The sequence below is a fragment of the Onychomys torridus genome, chromosome 5 (genome assembly GCF_903995425.1).
Source record: "Onychomys torridus chromosome 5, mOncTor1.1, whole genome shotgun sequence".
In the NCBI taxonomy this organism is placed as follows: Eukaryota; Metazoa; Chordata; class Mammalia; order Rodentia; family Cricetidae; genus Onychomys; species Onychomys torridus.
In genome coordinates this window covers 75,495,016-75,514,180 of record NC_050447.1, presented here as the reverse complement: position 1 = coordinate 75,514,180, position 19,165 = coordinate 75,495,016, and the positions used below count along the sequence as shown (strand labels likewise).

General features: G+C 36.6%; 1 protein-coding gene across 1 annotated transcript in view; it reads right to left on the bottom strand.

Moving 5' to 3' along the window:
- Positions 1–8,734: 8,734 nt before the first annotated feature.
- Positions 8,735–19,165, bottom strand: part of Malrd1 (MAM and LDL receptor class A domain containing 1) — a 594,884-nt gene continuing 584,453 nt past the window's right edge. The window contains exons 38-39 of the mRNA XM_036188969.1: positions 11,646–11,721; positions 8,735–8,881 (exon numbers count right to left, since the gene is read on the bottom strand). Coding sequence (XP_036044862.1) covers positions 8,798–8,881; positions 11,646–11,721 — 160 coding nt within the window. The 3' untranslated portion in view covers positions 8,735–8,797. The remainder of the gene's footprint in view (positions 8,882–11,645; positions 11,722–19,165) is intronic.

Genomic DNA, 19,165 nt, shown 5'->3' with positions numbered 1-19,165 from the left:
AAGGCTGTTTTGAGATTTCCTCTGCCAATCAAATTAATTAATCCAGATCTCTTCACTTTAGCCTCAGGGGACTCTTTGGACAAGTGTAAAAAGCAGCCACATTCTTCACCAAAATATCACAGGAACAATCTCTAGGACACATAACAAAATTCTTCTCTGAAACCTCTTGAGGCAGGACCTCACAGCTTAAATCACCCTCGGCACCACAGTCTTCCATGCTCCTACTAGTGTGGCCCATTAAGCCCCACTCAAAACATTCAACTGCTTTTCTAATCCAAAGTCCAAATTCCTCCAAACAAAAGCATGGTCAGGCCTTTCACAGCAATACCCCAGTGTTGTGGGATATTTGACCACATTGTGAACCCAGAGATTGTGTTAATTAAATAAAATCAACTTTGGGTCAAGAGGTAGAGCCAGCAACTAGTTGAAGTAGCCGCAGAGAATTAGAAGGAGTCTGTAAAATGGTAGAGAAATGCACATGAAATAGTGAAGAGGGACTTTTCAGTTTGGCAGTCTTTTTTTTTTGGGTTTGGGACAGTGGAAGGGAAACTTTCTTGAGATGCTGGCAAAGGATCAAGGTCAGCAGTATGCTTCTCTGCCTCTCTGAACTAGCACATTTTCATGCCAGAATCTCACTCCTGTATCTTATTTGGTAAAATCATAAGATTCAGATTTAGTATAAAACCAACACCCCAATCTTTGCACCAACTTCTGTCTTAGTTAGGGTTTCTATTGTTGTGAAGAGATACTATAACCATGGCTACTCTTATAAAGAAAAACATTTGATTCAGGCTGGCTTACAGTTTCAGAGGTTTAGTTCACTATCTTCATGGTGGCATGCAAGTAGATATGGTGTTGCAGAAGGAGCTGAGAGTTCTACATCTTGATCCACAGGCAACAGGAAGTAAACTGAGTGCCACACTGTGCACAGCTTGAACATAGGAGATCTCAAAACCCATCCGCACAGTGACATACTTCCTCCAAAAAGGCCACACCTCCTCATAGTGCCACTCTATTTTGTGAGACATTTTCTTTCAAACCGCATCACAGACTGAACTATCTTGCAAGCCCTTATTTCCCTCATTGAAATGCTAAATTTTTCAGTATGTGATTTTCTCAATTTGAAAAGAAAATCTTAGAAATCATAAAAATAGTATTTGTATAAAAGCACCTAATCTGGAAAAAATAGTGCATTGCCACCATATCTTTGAAGTCCTTTTTTTTTTTTTTTTAAGTTTTATCCCCTAAATCTGCATCTCTGGATAAAGCATTCAGGCGATGTGAGATGCTTTTGCATCTTCTTCATTCAACATTTTGTTATGAGGAGATTGACCAATGTTATTGAATGTAGCTGCACTGTATCTGTTTTCCTTCTCTTGCATTAGTATATTTGATTTACAATTCTTTTTTCTTAATATACATGACAGATGTGTGGTTGGTTCAATGGATTCAAGTATGTGTCTGTTTCCTGAAAGAAGTGATGGCTGACTCATGAGCATATGCACATGCTCACTGTCAGCAAGAAGAAACCACCTGGTTACTTCTTTTTCTTAGTCTTGCCAGCATTTCCTTGGAATTTGCTGAATGTCTTGGTTGACTCAGACCACTAACTACGAAACACCAAAGACAGAGAAACTGGGTTCTGGAGCCTGAGAATTACAAAATCAAAATGCCTAAAATGGTAGGTTTTATTTTGAAGACTCTTCTTGTCTTCCATTGTGTGCTCTGGAAGAGGGATTAAACTCTTTGGTGTCATTTTGTGTAAGGCCAACACCCTCAGGAACTTAATTATTTCTCAACAGTTTACTTCTAAACACTACTCATTTGTTTTTATAGCTTTACCATATTGAGTATACATGAACATTCAGTCTAGAACAACAGCTTTTATCAATAGAGGGACATTCTTTGGCTTATATTATATATCAATTAAGCTAATATCCACTGGTATCTACTTGTAAATTTAATTTGGATGTTGCTAATAACTTCAAAGTTTGAAGATTTATTCATATATTTTGGCTCCTTACTTTTGTAAATTCCATGATCATTATCAACTTTTGTGTTTATTCTTTCTCATGTGTTTGTAGTGTTAAAATTCACTGGTTTCAAATAAAATTTACGCATTGTTTTCAAACAAAATTTCCCACTCTATAATTTATTCTTCCATAGCTTACTGGTTTCTTTAGTTGACCAGGAAGTTTTTAAATTCAATGTTAGATTTTTTTAGTATTTTTCTATTGCTTATAACACCACTTAATTCTTATTTTACTCTCTCTGATGTATGTGTCTCTGTGTGGGTATGTGCATGTGTGTATATGCTCATGTGTGTGTGTGTGTATGTGTGTGTGTGTGTGTGTGTGTGTGTGTGTGTGTGTGTGTGTATGTGTGCATACATATGTGATTTTTTTTCTATGTCATTGTTCAAATATATAAATCAGATCACAACTTGCAGGAATCAGCTTTCTCCTTCCCCATTTAGGTCTTGGGATGGAAATCTAGTGGTCAGGCTAGGTAATAAGTGACTTTACTTGCGAAGCCATCTTATTGTCCTACATGAGAGGATCAGAGAGCTTGCTGTAGAGGTCATGCAAGCAGATAGAGGGTATGGAGGGGCTGGCCTACCATTTCATGGCAGCTGTGAAGCAGCAAGAAACAAGACAGGAAGTACTTAGGACAAAGTAAACCCTTCAAGACATATCTCCAGCTTACTAGTTAAATTTTTGTTTGTTTTATGAGACAGAAAATTAACTAAATTCTCCAGTTATTTTGTTGTTGTTGCTAGAACAAAGTGCTATGACCAAAGGCAACTCACAGAAGAGTTTATTTTGAGTTACAGTTCTAAAAGAGAAGTCCATAATGGTGAGGAAGGCATGGCAGCACACTACCAGAGCAAGAAACCGAGAAATCACACCCATCTCCAACCACATGTAGAAAGCAGAAACAGCAGAATAAACAGGGCTCTCAGCCTACCTCAAGTGACTTACTTCCTCCAGCAAGGCAGTGCTGACTAGTGGAGGAGCCCAAATGTTCAAACATGTGATCCCACCAGAGACATTTTGCATTCCACTATACTCAGTGATTTGTTTCTTCCAATTATACCTACCTTTATCAGTGCAGTCAATGAAAACAAATGGTTCATGATCCAATGACTTGCCAAAGTTATTTCTAAGTTCAAATGAGATCTGGCCTCTTAATGGTATTATGCCTATGGATGCCCCACTTCTGAACACTATTTGCCTTCAATAAGGTAATACTTCATAACCAAACCATAATACACATACACAAACCTATAGCATGCATATATTTGTGGTGACATAGCATATATGTTTAGTACTTCCCATCTGTTCATAAATGATATTCATTTCATTGTTTGCCTTCTTTATAATGTCTTTTTAGAAGGGAGGTGGTTCGTGTCTTCATAGGCATGCTCTGGAGGCTGAGCAGGACTGTCAAGGATTCCAGCATGACTTACAGTATGAGACCCTGTCTCAAAAATCAAAGGACAGGGCTGGAGAGAAGGCTCAGTAGTGAAGAGCAGTGGCTGTTCTTCTAGAGGCCTGGGTTTGATTCCAAGCATCTCACCTGTTTGTAACTCCAGTTCTAGAGAGTCTAACATTCTCTTCCAGTTTCCTCAGGCACCAGACATGCAGAGTGCACATGCATACATGCAAGCAAATGTTCATACAAAGTGAAATTAAAAGTTAAGAATTCAAAGAAAACAAACAAACAAAACTGGAAAGGAAAAATGGATCTGCTATTCATAGCCTTGTAGACTGCATTAATTGACTCAATGTTTTATTATATTGATATAAGATAATTACTCCTACTTCCTGTGATGACTTCTTAGAAACAAATCTTTCTACAAACATTTTGCACAGCTCAGGAAGTTATTTATAAAATTTCTGTAAGCATATCTAAATAATCAAATGTTTTTAAATGTCAAAAAATAAAAGTTCATTCATATTGTTTCCATATTCACAGGGAAAAATAGTTATTCAGAGCACTTAATTCTGCCAGAGTATTTAGCAGTCTGTTTCAGTGTGAATATTTAAATAGCTACTTTGGGATTTAGCATTATTTATTTTATGCATACTTTAAGTGATCCATTGTTACATAGTTCCTTAACTCAAGATGTGTCAGGAACTTCATTTCACTGAAATTTCAGAATGTGGCTTACAGGAGTGATGCCTTTCCACTGGTAAGGAAGAGCAGGTACCTTCATTTTCTTTGTCCTAGGTATTAACCCCCTGCATGGTTTCCTAGATACATTAGCAATGAGCTTCAAAATACTTTGAAGTTGACAAAGCCTAGCATTGATTTGTCAATGAAGTGCATAGTTGAAGTTTTCTCTTTTCTGTTTAAGAATCCTTTTGGGAAAGAAAATCCCTTGGTCCTCTTATATTTCAACATAAATTTCCTCTGAGTTTTATTTATAAGAATTAAGCTTGATACAGTGAACTGTAAAAGACATTACTCTGAATACAGTAGTTTGGGTTTATTGTGTTTTTCCTCCCTAAATGTAGAAGGCACATTAGTGGGAAGCACAAAGTGGTTGTTATTTAGAGACAAACTTGAATCTTACTTGATGGTGTAATAAACATCCAGAAATGATTGAAACTCAAGAAGATGAAAAGAGACACAAATAATTGTAATGTTTTCAAAGTGCCATCTAAACACAAAAGAATGAAATGGGCAAAGATGATGTGGCTCTATTTGAATTCTATGTAACATTTATATGGCAAGAAAGCATTATTAAAAGGCACTTCATTATAGGTACCTGATAGTTTTCTTCCAGATAAATACACTTTTTTTTCATTTATAATCCATCTTTATTCTGTGGAAATTGGTGGTTTCTAGTTAAAATGCACACATGATAAAAATCCTTTAGTACGTCTTAGACTTACAGATATTAAATCAAAATTCTTTATAGGAAACTATTTCAACAATGTTCTAAGCCTGTGTCATTCAGGAAAAATCACTGGAATGATAGAAATGTCCTTTCTATTGTCCAGTATAGATGTTTTTAGCATATGTGACTAATGAACTCTTGCAGTGTTGTATTTTATTTTTAAGTAGTTTAAATTAAATCAACCTTCATATTAAATAGCTACCTATAGTGACACTACAACACAGTACACAGCACATTATTTATGTTTATGAACTAAAATTTGTAAACTACATAGAACACTATTTTGTGCATATTTTCGCTATGTTTAGAGTTTGCAACTGCTATTATCATCATTATTATTATTATTTGCTTAAAATACATTTGATGAATATGCTAATTACATTAAAGAGGTTAATTATTGTGATCTTTTCTCCTGATATCTCCTAGATTAGAAAAACATAGCCCAGTCCAAGCTAGTAGAACAGTTTGTTCAGCTGCTTCCCTGACCTTAAGCTGAGAGACAGATTATCCACTCTCTAACATGCTTGTCAGCTCTTCTTCCTTGACCAAGTTTTGCAATCACAGTGGTGCAATCATTGTCTTATACAAGAAAGTTTTCAGAAGATGCCTGCACAGAAAAGTGAATTATCTCAATCTCACATTAAATTCAGAAAAAAAAATGAACACGAGTAATTACCAATTCTAGTCTTTCAGCTTCACATAATTTCCATGTATGATTAGAATGCCAGATAAAAATGTTAAAATATTTTAGGGTGTATGTAATAACTCCCTGCATGAGCAAATAAATATTATTAATTAATTGTAGTCTCATTATTCTATTTTGTGTTGATTTTGCCATTGATGCTCTATGTCATGAATTCTTATCATTTATACAAAATAGATAGTTTAGGTCAGATAATCACTTTCTTTTGAAAATAATTGTATGTTTAATATATTTTTCATGTAGCAGCCTTAAATTCTTTGCTGAATCCATGAACACAACTTTCAAAGTATACATGTGTCCCACAATAATGGGGCCACACTGAACTAATAACAACTCCTTATGTTCCCTGTATTAGTTTTTCTAGGATCAGTAATTTTATTGTGGAAATGGAAGAAAAATTTAGAAAAAGTAATTAAAAGAGGGCTAAACTATACAAGGGATTTCAAAAGATGACTCAAGGGATGGTGAGATGTCTTCACAGTTAAGACTACTTGCTTCTATCCCAGAGAACCCAAGTTTAGATCACAACTCCCTGTAACTCCAGAGGATCCCATGCCCTCTTCTGGCAGTGTTGGTACATGCACACATGTTACATATGTGCCCTCTGACACATGTACATAAATAAAAATAAAAAATGAGCCTTTACAAGTTGAGTAAAGTAAAATGTAAGATTCAGTTATTGATAGGTGAATGAAAAATGGTAATTTTTGGCCAGGCTGCAATCTCAAAATGTTAGTAAAATTAATGTAAAAATTCATCCTAATTGTCTCACTTTCTTTTCTGTTGAGATGATAAAATTCCCCGACAATTGCAACCAATGGAGAAAGGGCTTTATTATTATTATTATTATTATTATTATTATTATTATTATTATTATATTTGTGTTTTAATTTTACACATCAGCCATGGGTTCCCCTGTCCTCCCCACTCCCGCCCCCACCCCCACCTTCCCCCCATCCCCTCCCCTCCATTCCCATCTCCTCCAGGGCCAAGACTCCTCTTGGGATTCATTTAAACCTGGTGGATTCAGTACAGGCAGGTCCAGTCCCTTCCTTCCAGGCTGAGCAAAGTGTCCCTGTGTAAGCCCAAGGTTCCAAACAACCAGCTCAGGCACTAATGACAGGTCCCAGTCCCACAGCCTTGATGCCTCCCAAACAGTTCAAGCTATTCAATTGTCTCACTTATCCAGAGGGCCTAATCGAGATGGACTGTACTCTTGACTTGCTCACTCCAAAAAGCCCTTTCTCCTATAGGGCATTTTGAAGTGAGCAAGTCAAGAGTACAGTCCATCTTGGCAGGGAAGCTATTGGTCATATCACACAATCAGGAGATAGAGAGAAACAACTTCATTCTCAGTTCTTTTTCTCCATTGTATACAGTCTGGCATCCTTGCTAGGGAAATGGCACAACCCACAGTGAGTAGGACTTACCATGTCAGTAAACACAATTGATATAACCCCCAAAGCCATGTCTAAGACACATCTCCCAGGTGTGTCTAGATTCTGTTGAGTTGACAATTACCATTAACTATCACACTTTCTAAAGCCAATTTCTTTCAAATAGTTCCATCCATTTGAATATGTGCTGCAAAGATCTCTTTTTAGGCTTATATTGTATAGTAAAGGCTTTTAGTAAATCTTGGTAACTTCCATTATTTTAGGGTGACTGGTTTAGCATGGGTAACATGTCTATTCTGACAAATAAGAAGTCATTGATGGAAAATGTTTGCTGGACATGTATGTTGGAAACTAGATCTGAGTGCAAGCTGAAGATACTCTGGGTATTAAAACATAACATACAGGATAAAAATTGTCCTTTCCTATCTTAAACTTTATTCTTTACACATGATGAAGACATCATCTCATCTGTAGTGGAACCAACCCTAGAAGAGAGTAATGAAAGTTGTAAACAACTAGGGGTTTTGCTGAGACAGTTGAACAGTGAAAAACCAAATTTATGTACATTGTGTGCATTTAATTTCCCGATACACATATTTAAACTATTAAAGTGGAGATGTTACATTTATACCATTTGATGCCTCTTAATTTATACTTTGGCATTTCATGTCTATGTAAAAGTGTCATGATTATCTGTAAAACATGGGTTTGGGATTAAGTATCAGATGCTTTTCAAACTGCAAAAATGAATATTGATTAGGATTACCATCATTTGCCCATTCTCATGAGACTGCAAAGGAAGTGAGCTTACCTTTGTTTCAAAGTTTTAGTGGAAAGAAGTAACATTTAATACTTCTTTATATTCCAGATGTGAAACAATGTGGTCATAAGTTTTAGAGATAACCTCTGAGGCCTATAGAAAAGCTTGCCCTATCTTGTTATAACCACCTCCCTTATGTACTCACCAATGTATTTTAAACTTGTCTTGATTTATGACTTTCTTTGTTTTGCAAAATTGTGAAACCATTTCCAATAACACAAAATTTAGTGTAACCTAAATCATTGTTCCCAGGCTATAGTCACTCAAATTTGGCTTTAAAATAAACTATCTTTTAGTCACTTAAAAATAAATGATCGGGGCCTGGGGAGAGATGGCTCAACGGTTAAGAGCATTGACTGCTCTTCCAGAGGTCCTGAGTTCAATCCCAGCAACCACATGATGGCTTACAACCCCCTGTAATGAGATCTGATGCCCTCTTCTGGCCTGCGGGTATATATGCAGGCAGAACATTGTATACATAATAAATAATAAAGAAAAAAAGAAAATAAATCTTAAAAAAAAAAAAAAAAAAAAAAGCCGGGCGGTGGTGGCACACGCCTTTAATCCCAGCACTCGGGAGGCAGAATTCGAGGCAAGCCTGGTCTACCAAGTGAATTCCAGAAAAGGTGCAAAGCTACACAGAGAAATCCTGTCTCAAAAAACCAAAATAATAATAATAATAATAATAATAATAATAATAATAATAATAACAACAACAATAATAAATAAATGACCAGGATAAAATAAAAGGAACGGAAGTTGATTAGGCAGAATGTTTTATTGAAGTACTGATATACAATGAAGATTCAGAATGTTTTGTGATTCCATGGAAACATTCAAATAATCTGCAAGGAGCTCTACTTCAGTATGCTGTAATCATACTAACATTTGATTTTTTAAACCTCATATATAATCAGTTTAGTGAATGAAATTTTCTATAAACACATACTGAATGAAACATAGTTTTGATGTTATGATTTAAGATGATGAGATGCTGTTTCCAGGCTTCCTGATGTTGCATCATAAAATGGATTTGAGAAAGAATAGATGGAACTCTAAGGAGGAAACACATTTAGAAGGTTAGTGTTTTCTAGAATAAGATAGGAAACTTCTGAAAGAATCATGAAGAATGAAGCCCATTTCTAATTAATATCACAGTAATGAAAACCAGAGTGCCCTGAGCCTTGCTCCAGCTCACACTGTTCTTTATAGAAATTCTGATTTAAAAATACAGTACCAACAAAAGCTAGACAGAACTACAAAAGCCTTACTTACATGGAAGACAACTGGAGTAGGTTGAACACTGAATATATCAAGAAAATACTGCTACATCATTATGCATGATACCATGAGTATATTTTAAATGTGTTCTTACAACTGAAGTTTCACAGTTAAGTTAAATAATAGCTGTGATTTGCTTAGGAGATCATGAGTGGTTGGGGGAACACACGTGGTAAGAAAAATTACAAGAATGGCTAAAGGTTGAATGTGGTGGTATTGTGTTCCTCAAAATATTGTGCACCCTAATAAATTTATCTGTCAGAGAAGAGACAGCCACTAGATACAGAGGCTAGAAAATGGTGGCACTCACGCCTTTAATCCTAGCATTCCAGAGGCAGAAATTTGTCTGGATCTCTGTGAGTTCAAGGCCACAAGGATACAGCCAAGCATGGTGACTCTCGCCTTTAATCACAGAAAGTGAGCCTTTAATCCCAGGGAGTGAAGGTAGAAGACAGAAAGATATATAAGGCGTGAGGACCATAAACTAGAAGCATTTGGCTCATTAAGCATTTGGCTGGTTAAGCTTTTAGGCTTTCGAGCAGCAGTTCAGCTGAGAGCCATCCAGTCTGAGGAAGCAGGATCAGCTGAGGAACTGTCCAGGTGAGAAAGCTGTGGCTTGTTCTGCTTCTCTGATCTTCCAGCATTCACCCCAACACCTGGCTCAGGTTTGATTTTATCAATAAGACCATTTAAGATTCCTGCTACAGTTGAACGGATTTGATCACGACTGATGGACTTTTTTTTTTTTAAACTATGCTCCCCAAATAAATATCATCATAAGACATTTCTGTAAGAGGTTTTGAATATTTTTTACAAAAGTCTATTTTCTTTCCTGTCAAATAAGTTAAAATATATTTAATTCATTTTCCAAAACAATAGAAACAGATGTGACAGGATTTCTTTTTTAGTCATATTTAATGAATTGAAAGTTGAATTTTAAAAGAATGTGAAAAGGAAATAAAACGAAATTCAGAAGTTTTGCTTTGAGGGATCAAAGGAAACTACAGTGAAACCTGCATAGAGCGTGTTGAAAAGTGAGCCTTTGATCTGCACCTCTCCCTGTGCATTCTGGGAAGCACTAAAAACAAGGAATGTAGGGCACCTTCTTAGCTACTATTTATTGACTGCCGATTTGTTGAGGTACTAACATACAGATTTTGACATCTAAATCTTTTCATTTTAATTCTTTTTAGAATTAGTATTTATCAGACACTAAAAGCTTATTTAAGTTGGGGAGAAAAAGACCAAATTTTTGCTGGGCAGTGGTAGTGCATGCCTGTAATACCAGCACTCGGGAGGCAGAGGCAGGTGGATCTCTGTGAGTTCGAGGCCAGCCTGGTCTACAGAGTTAGTTCAGGACAGGCTCCAAAAGCTACAGAGAAACTGTGTCTCGAAAAAACCAAAAACAAACAAACAAACAAACAAACAAACAAAACAAAATAAAACAAAATTATTTCTTATCTTCAGTAAAAATAAACATATATTTTGTTATATCTTTCTTATTCAATTGATTAAATATTGCAGGTCTGTAGGTATATATTATCAGTTGAGTAGGGATTTGGTTTGATTTTCTCACTGAATCATCCACATAAATCCCTTCACAGTCAGGGAAATTTCCTGCTTCTTCTTTCACTGTTTTCTTTGTTGTTGTTGTTTCCACCTAAACATGACCTTTCACATGACATATTTGTTGAAGAGAACATGAAAATGTAAAAAGCCCACACTTACTAGTCTTCAGCTACATCATACTAGGTCCTGAACTGTTAGAAGACATCTGGCCTGACCCTTTGGTGCTCATTTTCAGTATCAAGACCAAAAAGAATAAGGAACAGTTGATAGATTATTTTACAAAAATTAAGCAGGAGGGCTGTAGAGATGGCTCAGGTCTTCAAAGCATGTATAGTTGTTGGAGAGAACCCAGGTTTGGCTTCAGCATCATGTCTGGCCCTCAAAACCACCTGTAATCCAGCTCTGAGTGTACTTCCTCCTGCCTACACCTGTACTCAGGTGTATGTATTCCCCACACAAACATGTAGACATGTAACACATATAAAATAAATCTTTAAAATGTAAAGAAAAAAAAAAACCCAAACTTTCTATATACTTATTATTGAGGCTACAAATAAGCCAACAAGACACCCAAGGAACAGTTACTGGGAATAGCTGACTAATGCTCCTCTATGGGTTAAGTTGATATTTTCCAGATTTACCAGCTCTCTTGGAGGGTGTACAGTGACCACAAAGCAATTTAACAGTGAACTGATTTTACAAGCAGAATCAAACTGTCCTAAATGGAAAATATCACTCACTTTTAGAGCTTTAAATGTCTTTTAACCCCAATTGAAATATAAATAGTCCACTAGAATGTTTCCCTTAGCCATGATGTAGGAAAGGTTCCAAACACAACTAATTGGTGGTGGGTAGGGTGTCTGTGTGTGTGTGTGTGTGTGTGTGTGTGTGTGTGTGTGTGTGTGTGCGCGTGTGCACATGCACGTGCACATTTGCTTCTGAATCAATGTGATTTGCCTCTCCACTCACCTCTGTTTTCTCTGGGTTGATGAAATTCCCATAAACTGGATTGACAAAGGCACAGTTGCCTCCCCCCTCAGATTTCCTTAAAACAAAACAAAACAAAATAACATCAACAAGGACAAAACAGGGTCACAAAGGCTCAAACGCTAATGAAAGAGCACTGGCTGTTTTATTTCCTTATTCACTTTTTAAACAGTCTTGCTCTGTTGCCCAGTCCAGCCTCAAATGGTCCTTCCTTCTGCCTTAACCTTTAGGTGAAGGAACTCTAGGCATGTATCACCTTACCTGGCAATAAATAAGTATCAAGTACTTCACAGTACTTGTTCAGGTCACTGTTAGAAATTTTTGAGAGACACAGTGTCTCGCCAGCACACTTATTTTCATCAATATTACCATAAAATATATTTTTATTCTCTGCAGGACACCAAGGCAACCACATTCTTGAAAACAAATATAATTTGAGCTCTCGAGTATTTAGATCCAAATAGACTCTGGCAAATAAAGGGGTGTAAGTTGATTTCAATGTTGACTTCTTAGATATTGCTCAAGTCTTTCTAACAATGCAGCATCAGAAGGAACAATGTAATGTGACACTGTAATTGGAAAGTTTGTCTTGGACTCCCTTAGACTGGAAGTGCCAAGCCACATCCTGAGACCACACCTTATGACAGTATCTCCTGTGGAAATCTGTAGACCATCAGTCAAAATACCTAGTAGTTTAATCAATAATCTTATATTTGAGTGTTTGAGAGTTTTGCTTTAATTATTTTTGCATGTATCTGGTGTGTGTGTGTTCACATGTGTGTGGGAACACGTGTGTGTGATACCCATGCACTTATTTGAATCTTGTATGGAAACCTAAAATTGATATAGGAAGTCTCTTTAGATGACTCTCCACTTTCCTCATTGAGGCAGGGCCTCTCTCTTGGCTCTGGAGCTCACCATTTTGTCTAGTTTAGCTAAGCAGCTTGTCCCTGTGGTTCCCTGTCTCCCTATATCTTCTAGGCTGCAATTACAGGAAGGTTGCCATGCTCACCCAGCATTTACATGGATTCGGGGGATCTGAACTTTAGTTCTCTAGTTTGCATGGCAAGTGCTTTACCCACTGAGCCATCTGTTCTGTCTCTTGAAGATGTTTTTCATGTGAGTATTCCTTTTCACATCATGGACTAGATCTGAACAATTCAGCATAATTGAACTCCTAAATGATTGTTTTCTTTTTATACTTTCTATTCTCATTGGAAGACAAGCAACTCTGGAACAGCTGATAAAAAAAAATGGCACTTGCAACAGGAACAAAAATAATACAACCAAGGACTGCTCAGTTAAAATAAAGTGAAAATCCCGAATACCTGCACACATACACATACACTCACCCACACGGGGACAGAGGCAGGGGTAGGAGACAGAGACAGAGATGGAGGGGTGGATTCTGGGATGATTACCATTGTCTTAACAGCAACCAAGAGGGAAAAAGTATATGCTTTAATATTTTTTGCCTTATCAGGGTACAATGTTAATTAGTAAGTTTGTTAGTATATAACCCTAAATACTAAAGGAAAAGAGGAAGCTCTTACTGATATTCTGTTTAAAGTTTCTAGAGGCTAGACCTCCTATTACCATCTACCCAAACCACACAATCCTTTCCTGAGCAGCAGAATCATTGAAGAATCTAACTTGGGTAATGATGTTTTGTTGGGAACACATTTCCACACATTGTCAATATTGTCTATGTATGCTACTGCTATTGCTTTTTAAAGCATTGGATTAAATCTGTCAAGGATGAAAGAGTTTACTGCCATTAAGACTACATTTTAGTAAATGATAAATATATATAGTACAGATTTTTGTGGGACATATTATGAAAAACATTTATATATCTAACTTTAAATAATTCAACAATCTATTGGTTAATTCCTTAACACATTAATGGAATATTAGGAATTTCTCCATTTAACCTGGATAAATTCATTTTCAATCTTCATGTTTGTCACTTCCCAAACTAGTCCATGTTACAGTGTCAGAGCAGGAAACTCAGGGCATGCACCTAGGCAGGACCACTCTCTAACTGGTGACTGGGAAGAGAATAAAGGTGGTTTTGAAATGTGTCAAAATGCCAAAGCAAGAGCCGGTCTGGGACAGATTGAACACAACTTAGCAAGTATCAAAACAGAGTAAAGCTAGGAAGCAGGAAATGTGAGGCAGCCACAGACAGCAGACCCTGAAAACAGCAATCAAGTCTGAGTTCAAATTGGGAATACAACCAGGGAGTAGAAGACGCCTAACTCTAGTGCTGGGCAGGACAGACAGTGCAGGGACTGGGCAGGTGACTAGAACCTGATGGACCAGGCAGGGTGACACAAATGATGTAGCTATAAGACAATGGCTTTTGGCTTTGGACTGATGGAACCCCAAGCAACTCAGAGACTACCAGGCAGAAGTTGATAAAATCCCCAATCATCTAAATATGTGGAAGGAAGCAATTATTCTTCTGAAAAGATTCTTAAGTCTTAAATAATTTAAAATTTTACTTTATCTGCTAAAGTGAAATATACAGGTGCCGTCTGGATTTCAGGGGTTTGATGACTACCTAGAAAGATGAAAATCTGTGCTCTAAGGGTATGGACTTGTAATAAAAGGGGTCAGTACACAATGGTGAAAGGCAAGTGGTTGTAAATCCTCATACTTCAAAGTTGTTTCTTCACAGCCTCAAGCTATTTTGTTTGTTTTTCAACCAAAGGTATGGCTCCTACGCTTGATAATGCTTGGTTCTTTTGGTTAAATATTAATATCTTTCCTATCTATATATTAAACATCACACATGCCCTACAGATAATTCCATTAAGTTAATTTGTGTACTTCACACACTGTACAAAACTTTTTAATGTTGATAGCCCCAACAATAATCTAAACACTGAGTTACTTGTAATATTAATCCACAAATATTATAAAGGAGCAATGAAAAACATGAAAAAGGATAAAATCAAAACTCATCTGTGTTGTAACAATAGACATGACTTTGTGGTGAATGTTTATATTGTTTTGAAGAGCATTATTAGGATATAATTCATATGCCATATTATTTACACATTTAAAATCTTTGTGTCTGTGTGGCTACATATCTATATTCATTTATGTAAGTGTAGGTGCTCATGTATGTCTAAGAGCATCTCTGTTATTCACTATTGTGTAAACTGGGCTAGGTGGCACACAGCTTTAGGGATTCTCCAGTTCCCATTTCCAATTTCACTTTATGAGTGCTGGGATTACAGACATGGGCTACTACATATGCCTGGCTTTACATGGGTTCTGGGGATCTGAATATAAAGCTTTATACTTGACCAGTAAGCATTTACCCACTGAGCCATTTTTCTAGCCCCTGATTCACATAATCGTATATATATTATACACACGATTCAATGTCATATGATAATATTAATTTTTATTATTTTTTAGTTACTAACATAAGATTATGGTCAATATAGCTACCATAAATTTGCCAATGTAACCAATTTGAATTGTACACTTCACTCTTATCAATTATATTCCTAATGCTATATGACTGTCAGTATTATCTATCTCCAAAATGTTTTCATCACTTCAAATAGAAACTCCATAATCATTAAGCAGTAATGCACAACTAATTGCTGGTGCTTTGTAGAAATTATCCTGCTATGATAAAACTTTAGGGTACCAAATAAATAAGTCCTTGACCGGGCTGAAAGGCACAGAAAGGAGAGAGTGACACAACTGTCACTCTAAGTATTGAATACTGGCTCTTGGCAGGTGACTGGACAGGAGTGAAAGGAAAAGGCCAGTTAAACCCCTCACGCACTGTAAATTTATCGATTAATATTTTATATACTGTTGTACTTTCATAGTTTGTTTAATTACTTTTATGATTAGCAAGAGTATCACTTATAAAGTTTATATACATAATTGCCACTTTTATCAGGCGTGGCTTAATATCTTTGTTAGCCTTGGTTTTCTGCATTTCATTGGTCTGTCATTTTACATGCAGGTGAAAATGGACTGGCTTCTAGTTCAAACCCACTAAACACCTAGCCCTATTACTATCCATTTAAGCAAAGGTGTCATAATATATTTACATTAAAAATATGCTTGGGGGCTAGGAAGACAGCTTAGTTGGAAAAAACTTGTCGTAAATATGAGAACCTGAATTCAGTTCCTACAATGCATGTGATAAGGGCTTATGTAGATGCTTATAATCCCAGAGCAGGGGAAGTAGAGCCAGGTGGATTCCTGGACTTACAGAACAACTATCTTAAGCAACTTGATGAATTCCATGCAATGAAGGAACCTGACTCCAAAGGAAAGAAAGATGTGAATAGTCTGTGGCCTCTATGTGCATTCATGCATGTACTGACATACACACAGAGACATATGCACACACAGAAATATATGTAGGAGTGCATCTCCTGAAAGTAAGTTTAGAAGATGATTAGGGAGAATCTAGCTCAAAACTTCAGTACAAAATTTAAAACAAAAGGAAACAGCATTTCAGAAGCCATAGATGGTCTTTTCTGTTAATCTTCAAGTAGACAATATTACCAGACTTTCCCTGTCCTCCTGAAAGCATGCTGAATCAGACTTTCTTGTTATTCATTTCAATCTTTAATTTATTTTTAGGTTAACATGTAAGTAATGAGTGTCATCCAGGCATCTTTGTAAATATACTTTTATACTTTGATCTCATCTTCCCCTTTCTATTTCCCCTATCTCTCTCTCCATCTAGTTGGTTACCTCCCTTCATTTCCTATTACAATTCCATTGCCCTCTCCTTCCCATTTCCATTAAGATACTCATTTCTCCTTATGATCCCCTGTCTCATTTTGTGATCTGCAAACACATATATAAACACTACACAGACACACACACATTTAAATCGAGGCTTTTCATACAATAGAAAACATTAGGCTGCCTTGTTTCATTTGACATAATGGTTTTTATTTTCATCTATTTTCCTGCAAATGTCATGGTTTCATTTTTCTTTATGGATGCATAAGATTCCATTGTACATATTAACCACATTTTCTTTATCTATTCATCTATGGATGGACATTTAGGCTGGTTCTAGTTCCTGGGTATAGTGAATAGTATAGCTCTAAACATAGATGAGAATTATCTCTGTGGGATGGTGATTTACAGGCATTTGACACATAATTAAGACTTACATAGTTGTGTCATATGATGGTTCTCTGTTTAGTTTTCTGGAGACTCTCCATGCTGACTTATATAGTGACTGCATAACTTTATATTTTGCCAGGAGTGAATAAGGAGAATCATACTTTCAGGAATTGATATACTTGCAGTGCAGACATGAAAATAATTTGAAGCAATTATCATAGTGATTTTTCTATTAAAAGATATTGCCTGTGTACATAGTGTGGTGGACCTGGCTTTCACTAATAAGCTAACTTCTATATACTGTTTCTGAGAATCCAGACAATATTTGAAGTTCCTAGACATGAATGCTGTTAGTTCAGGTAGAAGGAGGATGCTGGGATGATGTGCTGACTATGGTATTTTTTATTATTTCTTTTCACTTAATGAAATGCATCCAGTACTTATAAATCATACAGCATATGTTAAATTCTCTACAAGAGTGAATTCTTACAGTGTTGATCAGTGCATGGTTCATCCCTGTAGGATTTCTTTTTAGAGGTATTGTTGTAGATATGCTAAACTTTCTTAAATGCAGTTGGTACCAGTGCCTATTACACACTGATGCTTGACAATGATGGAAAACTATTCTCTTTATATTTTTTATTCTTTTGACACTTATTTTTTCTAAATTACCTCCTTTTCTGCATCCAGAGCTTGAACTCAATAGAAACATGTGGTGATATTTTATTTGCATTGACATGTGGTGATATTTTATTTGTATGTTAATAAATAAAGTTTGCCTGGAGATCAGAGGACATAGCCAGCCATAAACAAATGTCAGGCAGTGGTAGCACATGCCCTTAATCCTATCACATGACAGGCAGAGTCTCTGTGTGTTCAAGGACATGCTAGGGAACAGCCAAGTGTGGTGACACACGCCTTTAATCCCAGCACCAACCATTGAGAAGGAGGTCTATATAGACAGGCAGTGACAAGGAAGTGAGGTAGCTGGGCTAAGAGCCAATGAGAGGGCAGAACATCAAGGCAATAAAAGCCTGGGTAGACAGGAAGTAAGTAGCTATTTTTCTTAGGAAGCTAGGTGTGGTGAGCTAAGGTTAGCTGGTGTCTCTCACTATTTCCCTGATCTCTATGGCTATCAGCCCTATATTTGGATCTGTGTTCCTTATTTAATAAGACTGTTTGGAAATTCATCTCCAGAAATATAAATCTTTGTAGTAGTGATAACTGCTATTGTTGTTTAGAAAACTATTTCCATTTTGTGTGTGTGTGTGTATGTATCTGTGTTTGTGAATCTCTGTGTATATATGTATTTGTGTGTTCATGTGACCATGTGGACAAAAAAAGTGTGCTGAATCCCATGGATATGGAGTTTCAGGAAATTACGAGCTGCCTAATATACGTGATAGGAACCAAACCCTCTCTAATCTTCTGAAAGAGCCATCTCAATTGCTGAGCTATCTCTCCAACCAGCACTGTCATTTAAAACATAGTTTAATGCTATCGGGATCTTTTAAAACATTCTGTTCAGCCCTCTCTGACTCTGTCTCCCTGTGTGTGTCAGGGAGTACTGTCCCCTTTTCCCTCCCTTTTTAATGTTAGAACAATTGAGACTGTCCCTTTTTAGCTCCTTGATGGATAAAGATCACATCTGTTTTACTCATCTGTCCCAGTACCTAGTACACTGCTGGGAATATAACATGGGTAACCAAACTTTTAAAGAAAGAGTAACTTTATATTATTTTCTGAAGTCTTGAAGCTGGAATGAAGTTCATTCACTGCCTGTACTGTTCCGTCTTTCCCATGCTCAGCAGCACTTCACCAAGAGGGTTAGAGTGTCCCTGGAGTGCACAAGGCCTTGGCTTTAACATGGATGCTGGGGATCTGAACACAGGTCCTCATGTTTGCACAGTAAGCAATTTACCCACTGGGCTATATGTCTCAGCCTCTTCATATTTATTTTTAATGTTCATGAATATATTTTCCCTGAGAAGTAGAGATCTTTTTAGAAAGATTTTCTTCAACCAGGGTCTTATTACTAATTTCCCCCCTTCCATATCATCCTAAAAAGCCATGGAGAGATGGCCTTTTTACCTTTCTGTTTTCTAACCAGGCGGAGCAGGGGCATTGTTCTTCTAATCTTTCTTGTTCATGCATTTTCAATGGTAAGAGACTGCTGCCTTGTTTCCCATGAATTTTTTTCAGTGTCAAATGATCAGTCTAGGCCATCTTCCTTTCATCTAAACCTCAGAAAAGTTTTATTTTACAGCCAACCTCTTGATTTGCAGCCCTAATTTTAGCTTGTCTGAATAGACTGACTTTAATGATAATTATGACAATTTAAAAATTAAAACAATATATTGTGATTTTTGTAAGACATA